Raw genomic sequence first — 21,365 nt, 5'->3', positions numbered from 1 at the left:
ATCTTGGCCCTCTGTAACCTCCACCTCCCGGGTTCATGCAATTCTCCTGCCTCAGCATCCCAAGTAGCTGAGATTACAGGCACATACCAGCATGCCTGGCTAATTTTTGTATTTTTAGTAGAGACAGGGTTTTGCCACATTGGCCAGGCTGGTTTCAAACTCCTGACATCAAATGATCCACCCATCTCAGCCTCCCAGAGTGCTGGGATTACAGGCGTGAGTCATTTCGTCCAGCCAAAATGCTACATTTTAAATTGGCACTTGCTTTACTTTTTATTCATCTAGTCATTTACTTATCCAGCCAGTATTGATTGGAATATCTATCATATGTGAGGCATATTATACAGACATAAGAAAGGCTTCATCCCAGTTCTTAGGGCTTAAGAATTCAGAGGAATGCCAGGCGCAGTGGCTCACGCCTGTAATCCTAGCACTTTGGGAAGCCAAGGTGGGTGGATCACCTCAGGTTAGGAGTTCAAGAAGAATTCAGAGGACAACTAGGTAAAGAGTTGATTACTACAGAGTGGATTTGCTTGAGGCACCCCAGTGTACCTAGAGCAAGAGCATTAATCCAGCCTTGGGTCACCGACAGATAAGTCTGCCTAGAGAGGTTCTAGTATAGATTAGCCTGGGAAATGAGTGGGTGGGGCGACAGAGGACAGTGCTCAACAACAGCATCAGGGTAAGACATTGCTTGGTATCTATAGAAAACAATGAACAGCTTCTTATTAATGTATTTCAAGTTTAGAAATGGTGGGGGAAAGGGAGAGAGAGAGAGAGAGAGAGAAGGCTAGACAGTGAATCAAAGGCTGGACATGTGTGCTTGGACTGGGAGAAACCAAAGGATTTTTGAGCTCCGTGGTCAGATTTGTGGAGTCAATACTGGAGGCATTGAAAGAATTAGGACGTTGCTTCATTGGTGTTAGCAAGAGATTATAGGATCCCCAATGGCAAGAAGGTGAGAAGATTTATTTGAGATCTATCCAAGGTTAATTCTGCAAGTTTTGGTGAACTGTGGGATTGGTGGGTAAGGAAGAGGAGAGAGTCAAGGATGACTCTCACTTAGGTTTTTAACATAGGTGTTTGTGTGGATAGTGTAATGCAGCTTCAGAGTCCTTTTATAGCTTCAGAGTTACGTGATCAAAACATAAACAAGAAACTCTACTCTCTGTAGAGACTATGGGAAGTTACAAATGGTAAGGATAAACTATATACAGTATCATTGGATAGACTAACTTTTTTTTCTGTTTGTTTTAAGTGGGACAGAGTCTTGCTATATTGCCCAGGTTAGTCTTAAACTCCTGGGCTCAAGTGATCCTCCTGCTTCAGTCTCCCTAGTAGCTGGGATTACAGGAGTGAGCCACAGCACCGGACTCTCACTGGATAGTTTTAAAAATGCATTATCAAACATAAATCTCACGAAACCATACTGTTTAAAGATTCCCTTTAAAAACACAGCAAAGGGCAATAACTAAGGTAATATGTAACAACTGAAAACAGATATGAATAACTTTTACACTTCTCTTTAGTATGTGCTTTGATTCATAGTAATTAGAATTTTTAAACCATTAATGCAATCATGAGCAAGTTTTTTTCTGTTTTTGTAAATTAATATAAAATAGATTAAAACATTTTCAAAACAATATATAATTGAGATTGAATTCACTGGAAGCAAATACAGTTTTCTGGGGAGAAAAATAATCTTAAAAATGACATGTAAATATTTGAACTGACAAAACGCATCTTATTGGCAGAGGACTAATTATTTTTCAGTGATAAGCTAAGTCACGCCTAACTGAGTACTGGCTGCGTGGCTTTGTGTTCATGTTACCCCAGGCCCTGGAGGGCTTTGCATATTATTGGGGCCCTGTAGATGAATTGGTTATGGCTTTTGTCTAAAGTCCAAGTGGGAATCACTAGAATGTCTTAACTTTTAGCACAAAAGAGTCTTCAGATTATACAGACCCCAACTAGCCACAGGATCCAGGAAGAATAGGATAGGGGAAGGCTCCTTATATGCGGATGAAGACTTATTTTTCTATATTCCTTGACCTCCCTTTTTCCCGCCTTCTGCAAGCAGGGGAAAAACATTTGCTGTAGCAACAGACATGTAATTCAGTCCCCTTTTTTTTCCTGCTATGTAGGTGTAGGTACATCTTTCTCATTAACTCTCCTAATACAAAGAGGTGTTTTTCTTCCTGGGAAGTAGCAGGGTAGTTTTTGAGCTATTTTAGCCCTGAGGTGAACAGCTTCTTTCTGAGATCTTGTCAGAGATAATCTCCAGGGAAGCACAGCGTTAAATGTATACCACTATTGTTATTTCTCTCCTCCCAGGGTTTGTGTTTACAAAGGAATTTTGTGTAATTATGATTTCCCATAGACTCTTCTGATAGTTTGTGGTCGCTGACAGTGCATTGTATCTGAAAAAGAAGTGAGCTTTCAAGAAATCTTGAGGCCATGTTATTTTTTAACAGTAGATGTTAGGTTAAAGTGAAGGTGATAAATGGTGGCATGTTCTCATGCTTCTTTTATCTTTAAAACCTAGTGAATTCTAGAGCCGAATCTTTTTTTCCCATGGCCTTCAGCATTACTCTTGGACTACCCTGTTTTTTTTTCTTTTATTTGTTTTCGAGAAGGAGTTTTGCTCATATTGCCCAGGCTGGAGTACAATGGCAAGATCTAGGCTCACTGTAACTTTCACTTCCTGGGTTCATAACAATTCTTTTGCCCCAGCCTCCCAAGTAGCTGGGACTACAGTCAGGTGCCACCACGCCTGGCTAATTTTTGTATTTTTAGTGGAGATGGGGTCTCTCCATGTTGGTCAGGCTGGTGTCGAACTCCTAACCTCAGGTGATCCGCCCACCTTGGCCTCCTGAAGTGCTGGGATTACATGTGTGAGCCACCACCTGGGCCGACTGCCTTTTTAATTGAATTCCTCCCCACCCCCATTCAGTTCTTGTGTCTCCTTGTATCATAGTATGTGGTCCACACCTAGGTGCTTAAACCTACCTCCTATTCTCCCAAGTCTCTTTGGCTTAGGGACCATCCCTTCTCTTTTCTCCTTCCCTATTTCTTTCCACAAGTAGGTATTAGGAAGGAAGTCTTGTACTGTTTTTTTTAGCTGGCAGTTTTGTAGAAGCATACCTGGTTTTAGTAATAAAGCTGGTATGGAAATGACTTCAGCATGCAGTTGCTGCAGATGACAAGCAGGAACTGAACCTGAGCTAGAAGATATCTGTAACAAGCTTTGTTACTGACTTAACTTGCATGTGATTCCTCTTTTGCCTTGCATTCCTTCCGCATCATAAGTAATTTGTTTTCTCATTGTCTCCTGCGTGAGGGTTGTGACCTCTCACTGAGGGTGGAGCCTCTGTGTCTGTGCAGGCCATGCATGCCCCAACAGGCATCTGTATGTTAGTTGAAGGAGTAATGCTAACCAGGTGGGTCCTTTTCAGCAGACATTCATTGCCATTAGCCAAAGGCAGTAATGTGGCTACTCTTCTAGTTGTGGCTAGAAATCCATAAAGACAACAAATGCCCAAAAGCAGGAACAGCCTCAGTTGCTGATCCTACAGCCACAAGAATAGTTTATACAGTTAGACATATGGCACATTCATTGTTGTGATATGATTTTCAAGTACAAATGGGTAACAAAAGTACATTTTATGTTTTGCTTAGGTAAGCTTTTGAAAGAGAAGGGGGAGTGTTTTCGGCCTGCAAAAAGTGGCTGATTATGCTGCCTGTTGAGTACAGTGAGTGGCAAGAAGATGTATCAATCTGTATTAGCACTAGAACTTCCACAGCCGTGTCTTGCTGTAATATCACTCTTGTTCCTTTGTGTTTTAGGTGAGATGAGTGAAAGCCGAGCAAAGAGAGTTAGAATAAAAGAGGTAGATGGCTGGACCCTGAGGATGCTAATTGATTACGTTTACACTGCAGAAATTCAGGTTACAGAAGAAAATGTACAGGTAAGAGTAAATACTTTACACCATTTAGCTCTTTATGCATAACAGTTTTTTAAATAAAAAAAGCATACCCACACAGTATACATTTTGCACTAAAATAATAGGATTCATTGTTAAAATTGTATCTCTAAAAAATATTTGGAAAGATTACATCTTTTTAGTAATGTTTTTGAGTTCAGTATCTTTTATATTCTTTAACTTCTAAGATACACGTCCTTTAGTTCTCTGAAAGATGCTTGTTCTTCTTGTTCTTTCATGAAAACAGTGTCATATTCTTTTATAACTCTTGATTGATGCTGCCTATGATTTTTCTTTATTCTTTTGAAGGGTACAGTCTACAAAGAATGTTTTTGACTGCCAATATTCCTTATTTCTCTCTCTCTGTTTTTTTTTTTTTTTTTTTTTTTTAGATACACGATCTTGCTCTGTCACTCAGGGTGGAGTGCAGTGGCATGATCATGGATCATGCAACCTTGACCTCCCAGGCGCAAGTGATCCTCCCGCCACAGCCTCCCAAGTAGCTGGGACTACAAGCGTGTGCCACTACGCCCAGCCAATTTTCTTAATTTTCTAGAGAGGTCTCGCTATGTTGCCCAGGCTGATCTCAAACTCCTAGGCTCAAGTGATCCACCCTCCTCAGTCTCCCAGAGTGTTGGGATTATATGTGTGAACTACCATATGCCCAGTCTATTGCTTGTTTTACTCTTTGAGCATCCTCTTTAAGTGATTCTGGAGTTTAGCTAAAAGTTGACGTTGCATCATATTTTCTATAAAGAACAAATATTTTATGTGTGTTACATAAATGTTTAAATAATACAGGCGGATGTGGAGTAAAAGGTGAAAATCCCTCTTTAAAGAGTTTTTTAAAAAACTACCCATCTCTTTGAACCTACCCCAGTCCACATACATTGATTTGCTCTTCTTCCCTAAAGGGTCACTCTTCTTCCCTAGAGGGTGGCTTCTGTTATCTACCGTGAATCCCTTCAGACCATTTTCCATGCATTTATTCACACAAACATGTACACACGATTTTTTTATATAAGAAATACTATACTTGTTCTAAAACTTGTTTTTTGAACTGAACAGTGTCTTAGAGGTCTTCATACATTAATATTTATGGATCTAACTCATGTTAATCAGCTATATGTATGTATGATTTTTCACCTTTATAAAAACAGTGAAATCTGTGGGCATTTTTATATTTGCATCCCAAAATTTTATAAACTGGATTCCTCAAAATGGAATTGGTAAATCAAAGAGTACATGCGTATATTAATTTTTTGATAGCAATGCCAAATTGCCATATGAAAATGTATGTTTATTTATATTCCTTCCAACAGGGACACTGTGTTTTGAGGACAACAAAAATAACTAGGACTAAATTCTTAGGAAGTAATCTTTAAATTCTACTTATACAAATAGGAAATTATGGGCCCAATCTTTATCTCTTCTAACTAGTTGAAATATGCTACAAAATGAATTCGGAGACTGAAATCTTTGCACTTTAACTTGTTAAGACCTGCTATCGATTGTTCCATGTGAAATATTGGCAGTAGTAAGGCTTCCTGGTCATCTTTCCCAGATGGCCTCATTAGCCTTTGCTTGGAAGTTCCAGTTATAAGGTAAGGCATTTGAAAGACCTTGGTCAATATTGGGGTTGTTTCTCAATGTGTACATCAGATGCTAGAAGAACATTTTTTTAACATGGAGGAAAGTATTTGGTATATGTCATGAGGTCACTGTACTAATACGTCATCTTATTCTGGTCTTTTAGGTATGTTTAGACTATTTGTTAGATTCTGGGGCATTGTTTTCAACAAGAGTTTATCTCAGTTTCTTTTTGTTCATTCTCTTTATTCATTTTAGAGCATTATGCCCTTATATTTGACCTTCAACAAATGAATTACTGATTTCTTTGATTCACATAATGGGTCACATGGGAGAAAATTGAGAAAAATCATTTAGGCCTTAGAGATTAAACTGTGTGAATTCAGCCCTGAATGCTGTTTGTAGTAGTTCTTGTGGTGGGGACATTGGCCTATTAGGAATTAGGAGAACGCCTCTCCTGTTTCTTTTAATAACTATCATGTTCTAGTCCTGAAATATTAGTCATCACAGCCTTTCAGAAAACTCTTGCCATGCTAATTTGCCTCTTGGGTATATTGCTTAGCTTTTAGAATATGCAGGAATACATTCTAAGAGATACATTTGGCAGACTTATTAAATGCTTAACATTTGTATAGCATTTGTTTGTTTTCAAGAGTGGGAGGAATGTCTCTTCAGCATAGGGGTATCCTGGTATGTAAAGCTTTCTTTTATATTCCATTGAAAAATATTTGTTTTGGAAACGGCAGTTTAGAAGTAAATTTGATTAAAATTAGCTACTTTTTCCATAACAGGTGTTTTTCAATGAAATATAAAATAAGACTATATATATCAAGATACACCAAACTCTTCTTTTCTGTTTTGTGTTTTTTTGTTTTGTTTTGTTTTGTTTTGTTTTTTTCTTTTTTGGTCTATCTATACTTTGTTAACTCTTTCTTATAAAGTACTGTCCACCTTAAAGAAGCAGTATGGTGGAGGTGTCTGGTGTTATTCATGTTAAGCTGAAGTTTTAAGTCGCCCTAACTGAAAACCATGCTCTGAGTTTATATGCCCTGAAGCTCTTGACAGTGGGAACAGAACTTTCAATTCATGTTTCTTGTTAGTGGTATATTTTTCTCATTAGACCTAGACTCAAATCTTTCCAGGTGACCTCTGTTTTGTAAGTTCCCGTTTTAGCAATAAAGTACAATCTTGGGCTAGAAAGTATCTTTGGGATTGCATGATTTGATGTAGAATCATTGTGCCATAGAACACTGAGGTACAGCCATCTGTTGGCAGTCCGTTGGTGACAGAACAGGGCTATAATCCTGGTTTCCCAGATTCCTAAGGTAGGGTCTCTTCCGTGATACCATATGGTATCCTTATTACACTCATTTTAAGCAATATAATAGATATTTGAAGTGAAGATTGTTAATTTGGAATCAGAATGAGGGAATGAGTAATTAAAAAAATTAACTCCAAAGAAGGGACTACTGTTATTATCATCCCTTCTGATTTATACAAGCTATAGGGCCTTAATTCTTGTCCATTCCAGATTTCCCAGTTTTTTGTGTGTTTGCCTGTGCTGCTGCTGTTGTTTCTTCGTTTGTTTAGGTTTTTAAACTTTGGTTTCAAGTTTGGATACTTGGTTTTATTTATGGCAAAGTTGGAGGATAATTTGAGCTAAATGAATTTACATGGTTTTTTTTTAAGGGAGGTAAAAGGAAAACCAGTATTTTATCTATGACTACCCTTGTAATTCAGCTTTGTTGTTGTTGTTGCTGTTGAGTGAATTAAAATTTAACTTGTGTCTAGAGCTTCAAAGTAAACTTTATGAACTGTGTAAATCTAAGAAATAGAGAAAATACAGCCCAAGGCTATTGAAAAGTACGCTCTTAGACATTTGGTAGTTATGGACACCTTTGAGAATCTGATGAAAAACTGTGGACCCTTTCCTCAGGAAAGGACACATTAGCTTATCTACACAAAGTTTTGCATACACTTTCAGAGAATTTGTGTACCTTACTGCTTGCCCCACCTCCTACTTTTAAGAATACTTGGCTTTATTTTTAAATTTTTAAATCTTTTTATTTTATTGAGACAGAGTCTTGCTCTGTTGCCCAGGCTGTCGTGCAGTGGCATGATCTTGGCTGACTGCAACCTCCGCTTCCCAGGTTCAAACAGTTCTCCCACCTCAGCCTCCCAAGTAGCTGGGACTACAGACACGCACCACCATGCCCGGGCTAATTTTTGTAGTTTTAGTAGAGATGGGGTTTCCCCATGTTGGCCAGACTAGTCTTGAACTCTTGACCTCAAGCAATCTGCCCACCTTGGCCTCCCTAAGTGCTGGGATTATAGGCATGAGCCACTGCTCTCATCTAAGAATACTTGGCTTTAGATATAAAAAATATAAATATGTAAGTGTGTGTGTATGTTTCTGTGTGTGTGTGTGTGTGTGTGTGTGTGTGTGTGTGTGTGTATGTGTGTGTATATAAAGGATTTTCACATGGCTATATCTTCAGCTATATGCTAGGCATTTTATATGTATCTCGTTTGATGTTTTGCCTCCATATAAGGTAGATATTACCCTAATCTTGTGATTGAAGATATAGGCTTAAGAAGGTTAACTAATTTGTTCAACATCACACGGCAACTATTAAATTGTCATTAACTAGTATTGCTTATAAAGAATTTATAAATTCAAAAATGTAAATGTCTTTATAACTGAAATTTTTTTTCATGATCCAAAAATTATTCAAAATATATGTGACATCATTAGATGTATCAATTAATAGTTTTGGAGAATCCTAAAGGATCTCGAATTTCTTAAAGCCTTTACTTCATTGGTAAATTTGTAGTTTTGTAGTTTTGTTATATGAGTTTGACTGCTCAGCTTTTGGGTATTTGGTTGGGTTGCTAAAAGAAGGTAAGAGTTTTTCACTTGACGTAAGTGTTGAAAACAAAGGTGATGATGTTAATAAATAGTGCCCATGAAAGTAACTGCTCTCATTCCTAAACTGATATTGTGAGTATTCATTTACAGATTCTATGTTAGAACTTTTTGTCATTTAGAAGAAATTGAGAAACATCTGATCATTTTGATTGGATGGGTTTTTAAAAGTTCATGAAACGTGTTAGATGAATTGGAATTATTTGAGACAGAAATATCTCTTTAGAAATAAAATAGAATTTAAATGAGTGTTTTTCAAGGGGTATCTAAAATCAATTATTAGTAATAGACTAAATGTTTAACACAATTTCAGTATAGTAGAAAATTCAACATAGTGTGTCCATTTTATTGGTGGCGTAGGGCAGGTTGTTTTTATTTTGCATCACACCAGAGCTACTGCTAGGAGTATGCTGTATAGACAGTGTTTTACTCTGCATGTTCCCAAAAGAGAGACATCAAATGGAGGGGCTGACATGGTACCAGGCCTGTTGACGTAGATGAAAAAGTTTAAAGTTGGCTTAATCATTAAAATGCCTGCCAAAGTAGAGAAATCACCAAAACAGAATACATGTGTACCCTAAACATTTTAACCTGAAACATGTAGTTTTACAATTGTATGCCAATCTTTGTAAAACTATGTATGATCAGTTGTTTTGAGAGCCACACGTTCTTTTTTGCAAAAACTACTCCGTAATCATGCACCAACTATAATTTCCAGGCTTTTTTTTTTTTTTAGTGCAGCAAGAAATGAGATACTTGAAAAGAAATCTCAGTGCAAAATCTTTGAATTATACAGTTTCTCTTTCATTCCTCCCATGTCTAATTGGATTGAAAACATTTATTTTTTTTTTCCAGTAACACATTGATCAAGCCACTCCAAAGCAGCCAACTTAGTTTTCGTAGAAAGAGCTCTTTTTACATTCACATTTCATTGAATTCATTTACCTAAATTATGTAATTTCAATAAGTGCAAGTATCATAAACAGATGTGGGAGCAAATCCAACATGTGTGAGTTGGTAAAATGCATCCCAGCTGGAGGAACAGACATGTACAAGCACAGTAGAGTGTACTTACTGACGGCAGGGAGAGAGTTGGTTCATCAGCTGAGTAGGTAAAGTGGAGGTTGGTGAAGAGTGCTTTTGCTGTGTGTATGTCTATATTGTGTGGATAAACATTGAAATGAAATTCCCATTAGGTGGAGATTTGTTTTAAAAATGGATGTTTAAGACAACCTATCAGTTAAACAGACATTGATGGAGTATCTGATAAGTACTTGGTCCTGGTGAACAGGGAAAAAAAATGAACAGGGAAAAAAGCATAATAAATAGAGTACATACTTAGACTGGGTTTGGATCTTGGCTTTGCTATTTAAATGCCATGTGATCTTGTCCAAGTTGCTTAACCTCTCTGAGCCTTATTTCCTTGTCTATAAAAGGTGGATAATGCAATTCTTTCTTATCTAAGAGCTGTGGAACATCAGTCATTAGATAACTTGTTTTTGCAGAGGTGAAATGTGCTGGGATGTCACTAATAGCCTGATTGACATTGGGGCTTGAGCCAGTGATGAATGGGGCTAGGAGTTGGAGAACTGACCTGGGGGAGCAAGCACTCAATAAGTATTTTTTTGTGTGTGTGGTTTTTGTTGTTGTTGTTGTCATTGTTTTGTTTATGGCATTTTCAAAAGTAAATTTTAAACGGAGGGTAGGCTAGGCACCAGTGGCTCATGCCTGTAATCCCAGCACTTTGGGAGGGAGGCCAAAGGGGGCAGATCACCTGAGCTCAGGAGTTCAAGACCAGCCTGCCCAACATAGTGAAACTCATCTCTACTAAAAATACAAAAATTAGCCAGGTGAGGTGGTACACACTTGTGGTCTCAGCTACTCGGGAGGCTAGGGCAGGAGAATCGCTTGAACCAGGTAAGTAGACATTGCAGTGAACCAAGATTGCACCAATGCACTCCAGCCTGGGCAGCAGAGTGAGATTCCATCTCAAGATAGCAACAACAAAAAACTGAGGGTAGCTTGCAATCCAAACTGAAATATTTAGATGTGAGTTACAAATTCAGGTCTCAATGCAGTGCTGCAGAGATCCTGGCAACAGGACTTTCATGGTACTGGTAGTGGTGGTGGCATCTACTATCAGGCTGATGGCAGTGCCTTTATCCAGGAAGAGCTGCCCTGGTGAACACTCAATCCTGCAGCTCTTAAGTTTCTGGCTTGTCTAGAAAGGGATTTGGTAAGGGCTGAGCAATTGTAATGACCACAACCAAGTAAGTTTGAGATTGTGGAGGGTCTGTATTCCCGTAGGAAACTGGGTAGCAAACCCAGGGTCTGGGGCTTGTTATGTGGGGCATTAGGACGCACACTGTGGTTTGGCAAGCATGAGGGTACATAGGGGAGCACACCACATTTAGGGCAGCAAGATTAACGCCAGATTGTAAACACTGATTAGGTGCCCAATAAGCTCTGTGGTATTAGGTTGTAAATACTGATTAGGTGCCCAATAATCTTTGTGGTCAGGATTAGTTTAGGATTGAACTGTACTTGGAAGATCTAAGATTTTTAAGATCTGTAGCTGGATCAGGCCAGATCAGGTAAGGATGAAGAGCCACTTTACTGCTTTGTATACATGGCTTGCCCTTTCCTTTCCTTATATCTAAGCTGTTGAGCTTGCCTCTTTTTTTCACTGCCGGTATTGACCCTGATGAATTCCATCTTTCAATCAATAGTTTATTAAATATTTATGGGGTATCTGTTCTATGCCAGACACTGTTTCAACCATTGGCATTACAATGTCCAGCAGGACAGATGAGGTCCCTATCTTGAAAGGCTTTACATTGTAGAGGAGGGGTAGGGACGAGACAAATAATATACCCACAGATGGAGAAACAGGTGAATTTTACATTATCATTCTCTGGGGAGGAGTCATTTGAGCAGAGATCTGAGTGAAGAGAAGGGAGTGATATAAAAGTGACATTCCTAGCAGAAAGAGCAAAGGACATGAGATGCAAATAAACTTGACATGTTTTATGGGCCAGAAAGAAAAGGATGATTATTATTTGAGCAGAGTAAAATGAGAGAGTGGAGAAGATGAGATTAGAAAGGTTGAAAGGGCCAGACAAAGCGGGGTTTGTAGACTATGATAAGGAGGTTTGATTTTGTGCCAGTTGTAGTTTGGGCAGAGAATTTATTTTTAGACAGATTGTTCCCCTTTCCCATCTGCTGTGTGGAGGATGGACTGTGGGGCAGTAGAAGAAGTTGGAGGCCCTTTAGATACCTGTTGGGATAGGCTAAGTGAGAAACTAGTTGCTTGGGCCTGGGTTGTTGGCCTGAGATAGTCAACAATAGATTTGGGAGATATTTGGAGGTAGGGCCAATGGAATTTACTAATGGATTTGCATGATGGGATGGAGGAAGGAGAATGATCAAGAATGGCTCCTGAGTTTTTGGCCTGAGCAACTGGGTGGATTATGGTGCTGTTGTCTGAGATGGTGAAGACATGGAATGGGGACACATTTTTGGGGTGTTAGGAATTATTGGTTCTATTTTGGTTAACTTTTACCAGTTGGACTTATAAGTGGAGATGCTGAGTAGGTTGGTTCTGTGATGGGAGGGGTCAGGTTGGAGAAGTAGATTTGGCATATTTGTGGCATATTGAAGTGGATGAGGTCGCTTTGAAAGGTGGTGTAGATAGAGAAAGCAAGCCAAAGACGTAATCTGGGGCATTCCAGATTTTAGGTGAGCGGATGAGGGAGATGGAGTAGCTGGTGACATAAGAGGAAAACCAGGTGTGTGTGGTGTCACAGAATGCTAGTTCTAAGAAGAAAGTGCTTCAAGGAGAAGGTGTTTGGTTGTGTCAGATGTTCCTGATAGGTCAGGAAAGTGAATTGAGCCTTATCAGTGTAGGTGCCTGAGACAGTCCCATTTTATGCCTATTAATCTGGTGTCTTGTCTGATTAGTGTTTATTTTACTCAGAAATGTTCCAGTGTGGATGATAAATCATGTGGTCACACTGGTCATTAGGGACCTTGGAAAAAGCTATTTAGATGTGATGGTAAGAATGAAAACTGGTTTGGAGTTGACTGAGAATAAGTGGACTCAGTACAGACAGTTCCTTCAATGCCTTTTGCTATGAAGGGGAGAGAATGTGCTGGCTGAAGGGGATGATGAGTTTAAGGGTGTTTTTTTGTTTAGTTTTGTTTTTTGATGGATAGTATTTTAAGGCATGTTTATATGTTAATTAGAATAACCTAGTAGAAAAGTGAAAGTTGATGTGACAAAGGGGAGAAAGAAAGAAGGGGTATAATTGCGAAAGTGAGAGAGATTGGCATCTGAAACAAAATGAAGGGGTTTATCTTAGAATGGAGTAGGAAAACTCCGATTGTTAACCAGAGGGAAGGCAGGCTGTGGTGTCAGATACAAGTTAGTGGCTTGGATGGTGGAAAGGTAGGTATTTTATCGGCCTTTATAATTATAAAGGCTGTGGCAGGTAATCAGCCAAAAGGAAGATGACAAAAAGGGATGTTGGAGATCAGAGCTAAAGATGTTAAATCCTTGTCTTGTAAAGGATGAAGGTGAATTTACTAGTGAAGTGTAGTCGAATTGTCAGGCCATGTTGGGTGATTTGCAGTCATAAATATCAGGTAGAATGGTTGTATGATTTTCTTCAGCCACGTTAAACTACTTATACTTATGTATAAAGGTGATGAATGTGTTAGTTAGCTATTGCCACGAAAATGCCACAGAACAAAGTAGCCAAAGCTCAGTGGCTTAATAAAAAATCATTTATAGATTTGCAGATTGGCTGAGGTTGACTGGGAGATTGGCTCTACTCCATGTTTTAAAAATTATTCTGGAGTAAGAAAGTCTAGAACAAGACTACATGAGTAGGTAGTTGAGAAAGAGTGGAGGAGGAAGAGGTGGTTGGAACTCAGGAAACTGAGATGTTCTATTTGGATATTTATGTTATCAAAAATTGTCAGAAATTGTGGTGGAGGGAATGGTGATTTAGGTTTTAAAAAGTTCTCTCTCTCTTGTGTGTTTGAGTGGTTAGCATGGAGACAGCACTCTGGGGTAATTGTAGTACCATACTAAATCTTTGATTTAGAACCACCTGTACCATCTTGGTATATGGAGGAAGTTGGCCAGGAAAAAAAAAAGCCACCTGTAAATGAGTAGGAGTGACTGAGGTGTCGTTTGATAGTCCCAATGAGGAAGGTGAGAGGATGTGTGCTTCCAAGGAGCGGGGGTTTTTGTAGAAAGGAGAAAGGAAGTAGCACTGTGGAGTTGCATCTCCAGGCCTTATAGCAGCATTTTTGTTTTTCACGTGTGGATGGTGATCAACTAATGAGTCAAGAAATAAACTTAGTAGGTCATTAATAGCATTTAAGAGAAAACTTAGAGGCAAGAGTAGGAAATGCTATTCAAGCCTAAAGTCTATTTCAGAAAATAGCAGATGGTTTGTGAAACTTTGAGTTCTAGGTTGTGAGGTAAAAAGTCTTACTATGTAGTGTGGTCAGAAGAATTGGAAAATTTAGCTGTAAGTTACTGGAGTGTGAGAGAGAAGAGTTTCATAAATAACAGAGATGTGACCGAATATATGTTATTATGCATAAATACAGTGATTTCTATGTTGTTTGTGGATATATTTTATTTTTCTAGACTTTATTTTTAGCATGCATTTCTAACATGGAAATACCCAACAGATGACTAATAGATGTTGACTGCTTGGATACCAGAAAGACATAGGTACTCAGTGGTAATCCAGAAAGCGTGCTTTGTTTTCTATGCTGGCTTATGGTGCAGCTCCTGGATCAGGGTACAGAGATTCAGATGGACCTGCTTGAGATGGTGAGCAACGAAGGTGATGTCACAACGGGGGTTAGACATTGCTTGTCCAGTCTGTTTCTTGGCTTTGCAGGTCTAGAAACTATTTTGTTAGCTTCTTCAGAATTGACCAGACTTTTGGAAAATAGCTCAGACTAGCCAAAATCAGAACACTAGTACATGTACCATAATGATCTTAAACAGATTTTCAGTGGGGTAACAGGTACTGTGTTTATCCAGTGTGTGTCATTCCCAGGATCTAGGTACCTAAATGATAGAATTAGTAATCAGAGCATCATTTGGTGAGCAGGGAATCATAAGGATAGGGAATTTACTTCAAAGGGATAACAGAGCATCCTGTTAAACTGTCATTCCACTGCAAAACATACCTTTCTAGTGATTTGAGTATTGATTGCATACTGTGAAATCCATTATCTCCTTACCTTTCATGGTACTGGGAAAACTCTGACAAATAATTGCTCTTTGGATAACCCATTTCTGAATTTTTTGTAGTCTGGTAGTTGTAGTTTTCTGTCTCCAAGCACTTGAGAATGTGCTAAACTCCACCATACATAGTGGTTCATTGACTCAGAGATTCTCAACTAGAGGGCAGGGGGCCCTGGTATTTTTAATTCTTATTTATCTCCTTATGGAGATTGAATAATGTGGACCATTTTAAACCTCATGTTAAAAATAATTTCTTCTGACAGGGATTATAACTACATATTTGATTATGTTTTGAGCTTAGTTGCAATCATGTTTCAGACCCACTTCCTCTACACTGCCCTCCACCCATTTTGAGTGGATGAGGATGACCATGCTTCATTTGCAGCCACACATTTAGATATTGCGAAGTAGCAAGGAGTTCTGTAGAAAGCCCATCTTCAAGGTGAACAGAAACATCTACTGAGCAGTTTTTCAAAATGTTGTTAGTGACTTCGCAAAATCATTTAAATTACACATATAATGCTGGATATTTACGTTAGTGTGAAACAACTCAGTACATAATAAGCCCTTAGGTTGACTCTCTGCTGGTAAACTTCATGGGCCAGTGGATTTTGGCTAATTATTGTATTGAAATTCAGAGCTCAAATCTTGAATTTTTTACTGACTTCAAGAATGGCCTTGAGTAAGATATTAACCTTTCTGTTTCTCAGCTATTAAATGAGGCCAATAATGCTTTGCCACTGCATCGAGATGGTATAAAAATATACCAGTTAAAGCTTGTAAAAATATCTGAATGCCCTATAAGTGTTGGCCAGAAATAAGAGATGGGTAGCAATAAAAGACTTGAGACCAAGAAAAAGAATAACTCATTAAAATTATTTGGGATCACTGGGTAGAAGACAGCTCATATGACTTTTCCTTCCCTCTTTATATTTGTGAATCAGGACAGACTAAAAATGTCCCTAATTTGCTATAGAGTTCTCTCTCTCTTGTGCATTTGAGTTGGCGTGGAGACAACACTCAGGTGATTGTAGTACCGTGCTAAATCTGATTTAGAATCACCTGTTCCATTGGTTTAACATGTAGTGACTGGAGAAAATGTTATGTATATCCCAGCAGTATCTATGGAAGGCTTATTGCTTTTCCATTCAGTTTTCTTTCTCATATGAGATAGAAGTCCTTTGTGAGTAATAGGGTTTGGCAGATGATGTACTTGGAAAACACAGGTTAAAACTTCAAAAAAAAAAAAAACGTAAATTCTTGAATCAAACCTTCAGGATTAGTGGTTGTTTATGATATAACCATGGGAGCTTATTTAATTTCTAGTACTGTACCTAGAAATCTGTTACATTGGTATTTTATCACTTTACCTGGTTAGTACTAATTTTTTATTATCCAGAGACGAAAGTTTTAATTTACCATTTCAGTTTTGATGTGTATTGTATTTTATTATATTTTAAGTCTGAATTTGGTAATCCTCATAATTTTAATCAAGATATTAGACCAAGTAGAACATTCATTCTCTATTCTAGTTATTTTTATTCAATATAATAATATAGAATAAACAAAAGTGTATTATTTAATATAGAAAGGCCGTTGAGGTCAGCTAGTTTAAGAAAACCTAGAAACCATATTATAAGAGCATCTTATAAAACTAAATGGATATGAAACTCAAAGTGCTTTTTAAAAAATTTATTATTTAGAGCAAGGCTAGGTACTCGAGAAGCGTTAGTAATTGAGTTACTTGTGGCTTTGTATTATTAAAATATATAGTCCTTGAAGACGTCTCCACGGTTGAATCATTTTGAGATTCATGGTTTAAGTAGTTTCATGTGGTATATAAAAGGCATTTATCTTGATGAACAAAAAATGACTCCATCCTGATTATGACTGAGCATCTTATAATAGTGTCTTAGTAATTTGAACTAGAATGAGAAAAACAGAAATAAATTAAAGCCCTTGTTAGAAATAAATCCAGTTCAAAGTGATTTTTTTTTTCTTGATTTGTGATGTGTGGAGGTATGGAGGCTGTGTGTGGGACAGCACAGTTGTATCGGGCTGGTTGCCAGAGTTCAGGGTACATCTCTCCAATCCAGTCCAGCTGGTCACAGTCTAGAGTTGTGAAATTCTGTGTGGTTCTGGCATGTTTGGTTTGAGACCAGCCAAAGGTTTTATATACCCTAGCATTATTGACATACAGTTTTTAAAAATATTATTACCTCTTGGACCTTAATATTTTAATCTCATTGTTAGGTTAGTAAAATTAATATGCTTCTGATAATATGGTTTAAGTGTATTGTGCCTTTTCTTAGGATATATAATTTATGAAAACTTTATTTCTAGCTTTGTGCAGTGACAGTATCATAGCGAATGAGGTTTATCCGAGTCACGATTATTGCTAATTGAAAGCTTTATTTCTTGTGAAAATAGAATATAGCTGTATCACTAACACTTCTGCACAAGCTACTGTTTTAAAATAAGTTTATCAATGCTAGTGTAGAAATTTGGTCATGTAAGTGCATTTTTGGGGGGTTGCTGCTTCTTTTGGGTTCTATCAGGTAGGATTATTATTTTCCATTTGAAAATTTATTTGATGGCTTATAAATCCTGTCCATTGACCTCTGGTTAATCTCTTAGTATGGATTTAAAGTACAGTTATCTATCCCTCAGTATCTGTGGGAGGTTGGTTTCATGACTAGTCTTGGGCACCAAGATCCAAGCATGCTCTAGTCCCTGACATAAAGTGGCATTGTATTAATATTTACATATAACCCCTGCACATCCTCTTGTATACTTTTTTGTTTTTTGAGACGAAGTCTTGCTCTGTCACCCAGGCTGCAGTGCAGTGGTACAATCTCAGCTCACTGAAACCTCTGCCTTCTGGGTTCAGACAATTCTCTTGTCCCAGCCTCCCGAGTACCTGAGATTACAGGTGCCCATCACCATGCCCAGGTGCTTTTTGTATTTTTAGTAGAGACAGGGTTTCACTGTATTGGCCAGGCTGGGCTTGAACTCCTGACCTCAGGTAATCCACCACCCTTGGCTTCCCAAGGTGTGGGATTAAAGATGTGAGCCACTATACTCATCCCCTCCTGTGTACTTTAAATCATCTCTAGTTTATGTACAATACCTAATACAGTGTAAATGCTGTGTAAATAATCGTTAATATGACATTGTTTAGAGAACATAATGACGGGGGAAAAAAAATTGTACATACTCAGTACAGGTACACCATTTTTCCTGAATATTTTTGATCTGAGGTTGGTTGAATCCACAGATGCGGAACCCACAGATCTGGAGGGTTGACTGTACTTGATTTGTTTTTCCCCTAGTGGGATATAATTTACATACCATAGATCTTAACTGTATAGTTTGCTAAGTTTTAACAAATGTACACACCTATTAACCCACACCCAAATTGAAGTTTTGAGCATTTACGGCCTCAAGTCTCTTCTCAATAAATCTTCCACTCCCTTGCCAGGCAACCACTGATGCAATTTCTATTATAATAGATTAGTTTTGCCTGTTCTTGAACTTTATGTAAATAGAATCATACAGAATCTATTTTTTTTTAAGGCTGACTTCTTCCTCATAACAAATTTGTGAGAGTCATCTATGCTGTTGTGTACTTCAGGAGTCATCCCTGTTTATTGATGAGTATTGCATTGTAAGCGTTTACTACAGTTTAGCCTGTTAATGGATATGTGTCTCTGACTAGAGACAGGATGGATCCACATCCAGTGCTGCCAGCTGTAGGGGTGACGGTTGCAAGGGCAGGAGCCAGGCTGTCATTAAAAAGACGAGTAGAATACTTTCTCTACTGTGTCCACTCTGTGTTAAAAATACTTGGTGTGGAGATGTTCAGTAGTTTGTTCTGTTTGTGTCAACATTGTTTTATTTTCTAAGTTTCCTGAGATCAGACGAGCTTGTTGTCAATTAAGTTCTTCTAATATGATGATAGGTTAAAGCTGTGTGCCAAGTCCATGTAATTTTATAATAGGATTGTTTGTTATAGCAAATACTTTAGAAATAGTAGTTACTTTTAAAGCCATTATTGGTCTTTATTATTACTGATTATAACATTTCATCATATGGATTTACCATAATTTACTTAATTGTTGCCATCTTGTTACATCTTTACTTGGTTCTGTTTTTCTTTTTCTTTTTTTTTTTTTTTTCCTACTCTTGTAAGTAATGCTAAAGTAAAAGTCACATACATATTTTGTTCCCTTTTTTTTGAACTTTTTCTTGGGGTAGATTTTTGGAAACATAATTCTAGGGTCAAATATTTTAAACGTTTATATTTTTTGGTATCTATTGATCAATACTGCTTGTTTGTTTTCTAAGAGTTGATTAGTTTACAGTGACAGCAAAAATATGCTAAGGGCCAAAGCTTACTATACTTTAGTTTGAATGTATATTGCCTGAAAACATTTTGTTGTTTGAATTGGGAGGTGCTAGAAAGAAAAGTAAAAACATTTAGTATCATAGTTATAAAATGCTCTCTGATTGTTTTATATTGATATGATAACTAATGAGGCATCAAATACATTTCTCATTGTTGTATGCTATGTTTCTTCTTTTGCAAATTTTCCCTGATTACATCTTTTATATTGAGAATATTTGATCCGAAAAGGAAGCTACCTATATTGTGAATGATCTGGGATAAAACATCATCTTATGAGGGAGAGAGTAAATCTTGCTATTCCACTGTCATGGGGTTGAATGTTAAAGCCAAGAAAAAAAGCCTTGAGTCAGAGCTGATGTGCTACATTGTCATTGCCATGCGTTGTGTTAAATGGTTAACCAACATTTAATTTTTCAACAACCCTGAGAGGTAGGTGGTGTCTTCATTATCCATTTGGGCCACTGTCAAATAAATTGGACTTTTAAGAGAAACCTTGGGTTAAAAGCAGTAGAAGTAGCAACTGAAAAAAGGATAGTGTAGGGAGAGATGGCTTTCAGTCTGCCTGAGGCCGCACTGCCCCCAAATTTCTTCTCTCCAAACTACCTTTGCTTTTCCACTTCATTAATTATTATAACATTGGAAATTCCACCAGTTGCATTTGTATTCTGCTTAAGAGTCAACCTCTCTTAAAATCTTAAAAGCCCCTAGAAGGGATTTATTCTGGAAGATCTTGTGTTATCAGCCTTTAATATGAGCTAATAGCAAGACAGGTTTTTGTTTTTGTTTTTTAAACTACCGGGCATAGCTCTTCCTAGAGGTGGAATGTGGGGGAGGAGGCAGGCGAAGTTGCATATGGGGTGCCGGAAAGGAGGAGGAAGAAAGTTTCCTTCCTCTTTCTGGGATGTAAGGGGCTGGCCCAGTGCAGAGTTTTGACATAGGAAATGTTTGTCCTTGGCATCCTGCCATCTCCTTATTCACACTTCTACATCTCAAAACCCCATGCCTTGTCCGCAAGACCCAGCCCTCTGCTATGTGCACCCAACTGTGGCTCTCCACTCAGATCTGCTTTTCTTCATCACTAAGTGTTTCATCTTCTAAACACATCAACCTTGCCTGCCTCCTCCCCCGACTTCTCCCTAAGCTCCACCTCGTAGAATAGCTGCAGCCAGCAGAGTCAAAAACAACAGCAACAACAATAGCTGTCTTTTCATGCTTGGATGTTTTCTTAGATATCTAGAAGTTTTATGTATGGAGCAACCGGACCCCTTGGTAGCCTCTTCCTAATAAACAAACTGGTAATGGCTCAGGATTTAAAAGACATACCGCATAAATTATTTCCCCCTGTGGAATAAATGCCCAAGCTGAAAATAAACTACAGATCCTAATAGCCAAGCAGAAGGAGTATACTTGTCTAAGCGAAACATCTTATATGTAATTTGGCTTGTCAAACAATGTGAAGTAGGATGAAGCATCTTTAAAATGTGCAGTTGGTTTAGAGTGTCACACGGATGCTCATTGTTTGGCTAGGGTGTCTTCCATTTCTCATGCTCTGCGTGTCTTGACTAATCAGTAGTGGATTATCCCCCCCAATTCTTTTTCATTACAGAAGGCATCTCCACAGTATAAAATGTACAGCCTTTTTATTTGTCTCCATTTGTTGGAAATCAACATATCCAAATAAAAAAGTTTTTTTTTTTCCTATTTTACAAAATGACAGCATTATTTATTTATTTTTTTCCCATTTATTTTATTGCATTTTAGGTTTTGGGGTACATGTGAAGAACATACAAAATTGTTACATAGAACACACGTGGCAGTGTGATTTGTTGCCTTCCTCCCCATCACCTACATCTGGCATTTCTGCCCTTGCTATCTCTCCACAGCTCCCCACCCCCCACCGTCCCTCCGCTATTTCCCCCCAACTGACCCCAGTGTGTAGTGCTCCCCTCCCTGTGTCCATGTGTTCTCATTGTTCAACACCCGCCTATGAGTGAGAACATGCAGTGTTTGATCTTCTGCTCTTCTGTCAGTTTGCTGAGAATCATGGTTTCCAGGTTCATCCATGTCCCTTCAAAGGACCCAAACTCATCGTTTTTGATGGCTGCATAATATTCCATGGTGTATATGTGCCACATTTTCCCTATCCAGTCTATCGTCGATGGGCATTTGGGTTGGTTCCAGGTC

The 21,365-nt window shown here is 38.2% G+C and overlaps 1 protein-coding gene and 1 pseudogene across 6 annotated transcripts in view; both read left to right on the top strand.

Moving 5' to 3' along the window:
- The window catches only part of KLHL2 (kelch like family member 2), a 117,566-nt gene that overhangs the window by 30,596 nt on the left and 65,605 nt on the right, over positions 1–21,365 (top strand). For 5 of the 6 annotated variants that reach the window (XR_004265428.1, XM_032268260.1, XM_032268264.1 and 2 more), the window contains one exon: positions 3,847–3,968. The exons of the other annotated variant lie outside the window; for it this stretch is intronic. Coding sequence is in view for 4 of the 5 variants with exons in the window: in XM_032268260.1 (XP_032124151.1) it covers positions 3,847–3,968 (122 nt within the window). In the remaining variant the exon portion in view is untranslated. The remainder of the gene's footprint in view (positions 1–3,846; positions 3,969–21,365) is intronic. 6 annotated transcript variants of the gene reach the window in all.
- On the top strand, positions 17,115–17,295 carry LOC116543000 (annotated as a pseudogene).

Source organism: Sapajus apella, unplaced genomic scaffold, assembly GCF_009761245.1.
Source record: "Sapajus apella isolate SASKATOON/1434 unplaced genomic scaffold, GSC_monkey_1.0 scaffold177, whole genome shotgun sequence".
In the NCBI taxonomy this organism is placed as follows: Eukaryota; Metazoa; Chordata; class Mammalia; order Primates; family Cebidae; genus Sapajus; species Sapajus apella.
This window is presented reverse-complemented; position numbering and strand designations above follow the sequence as displayed.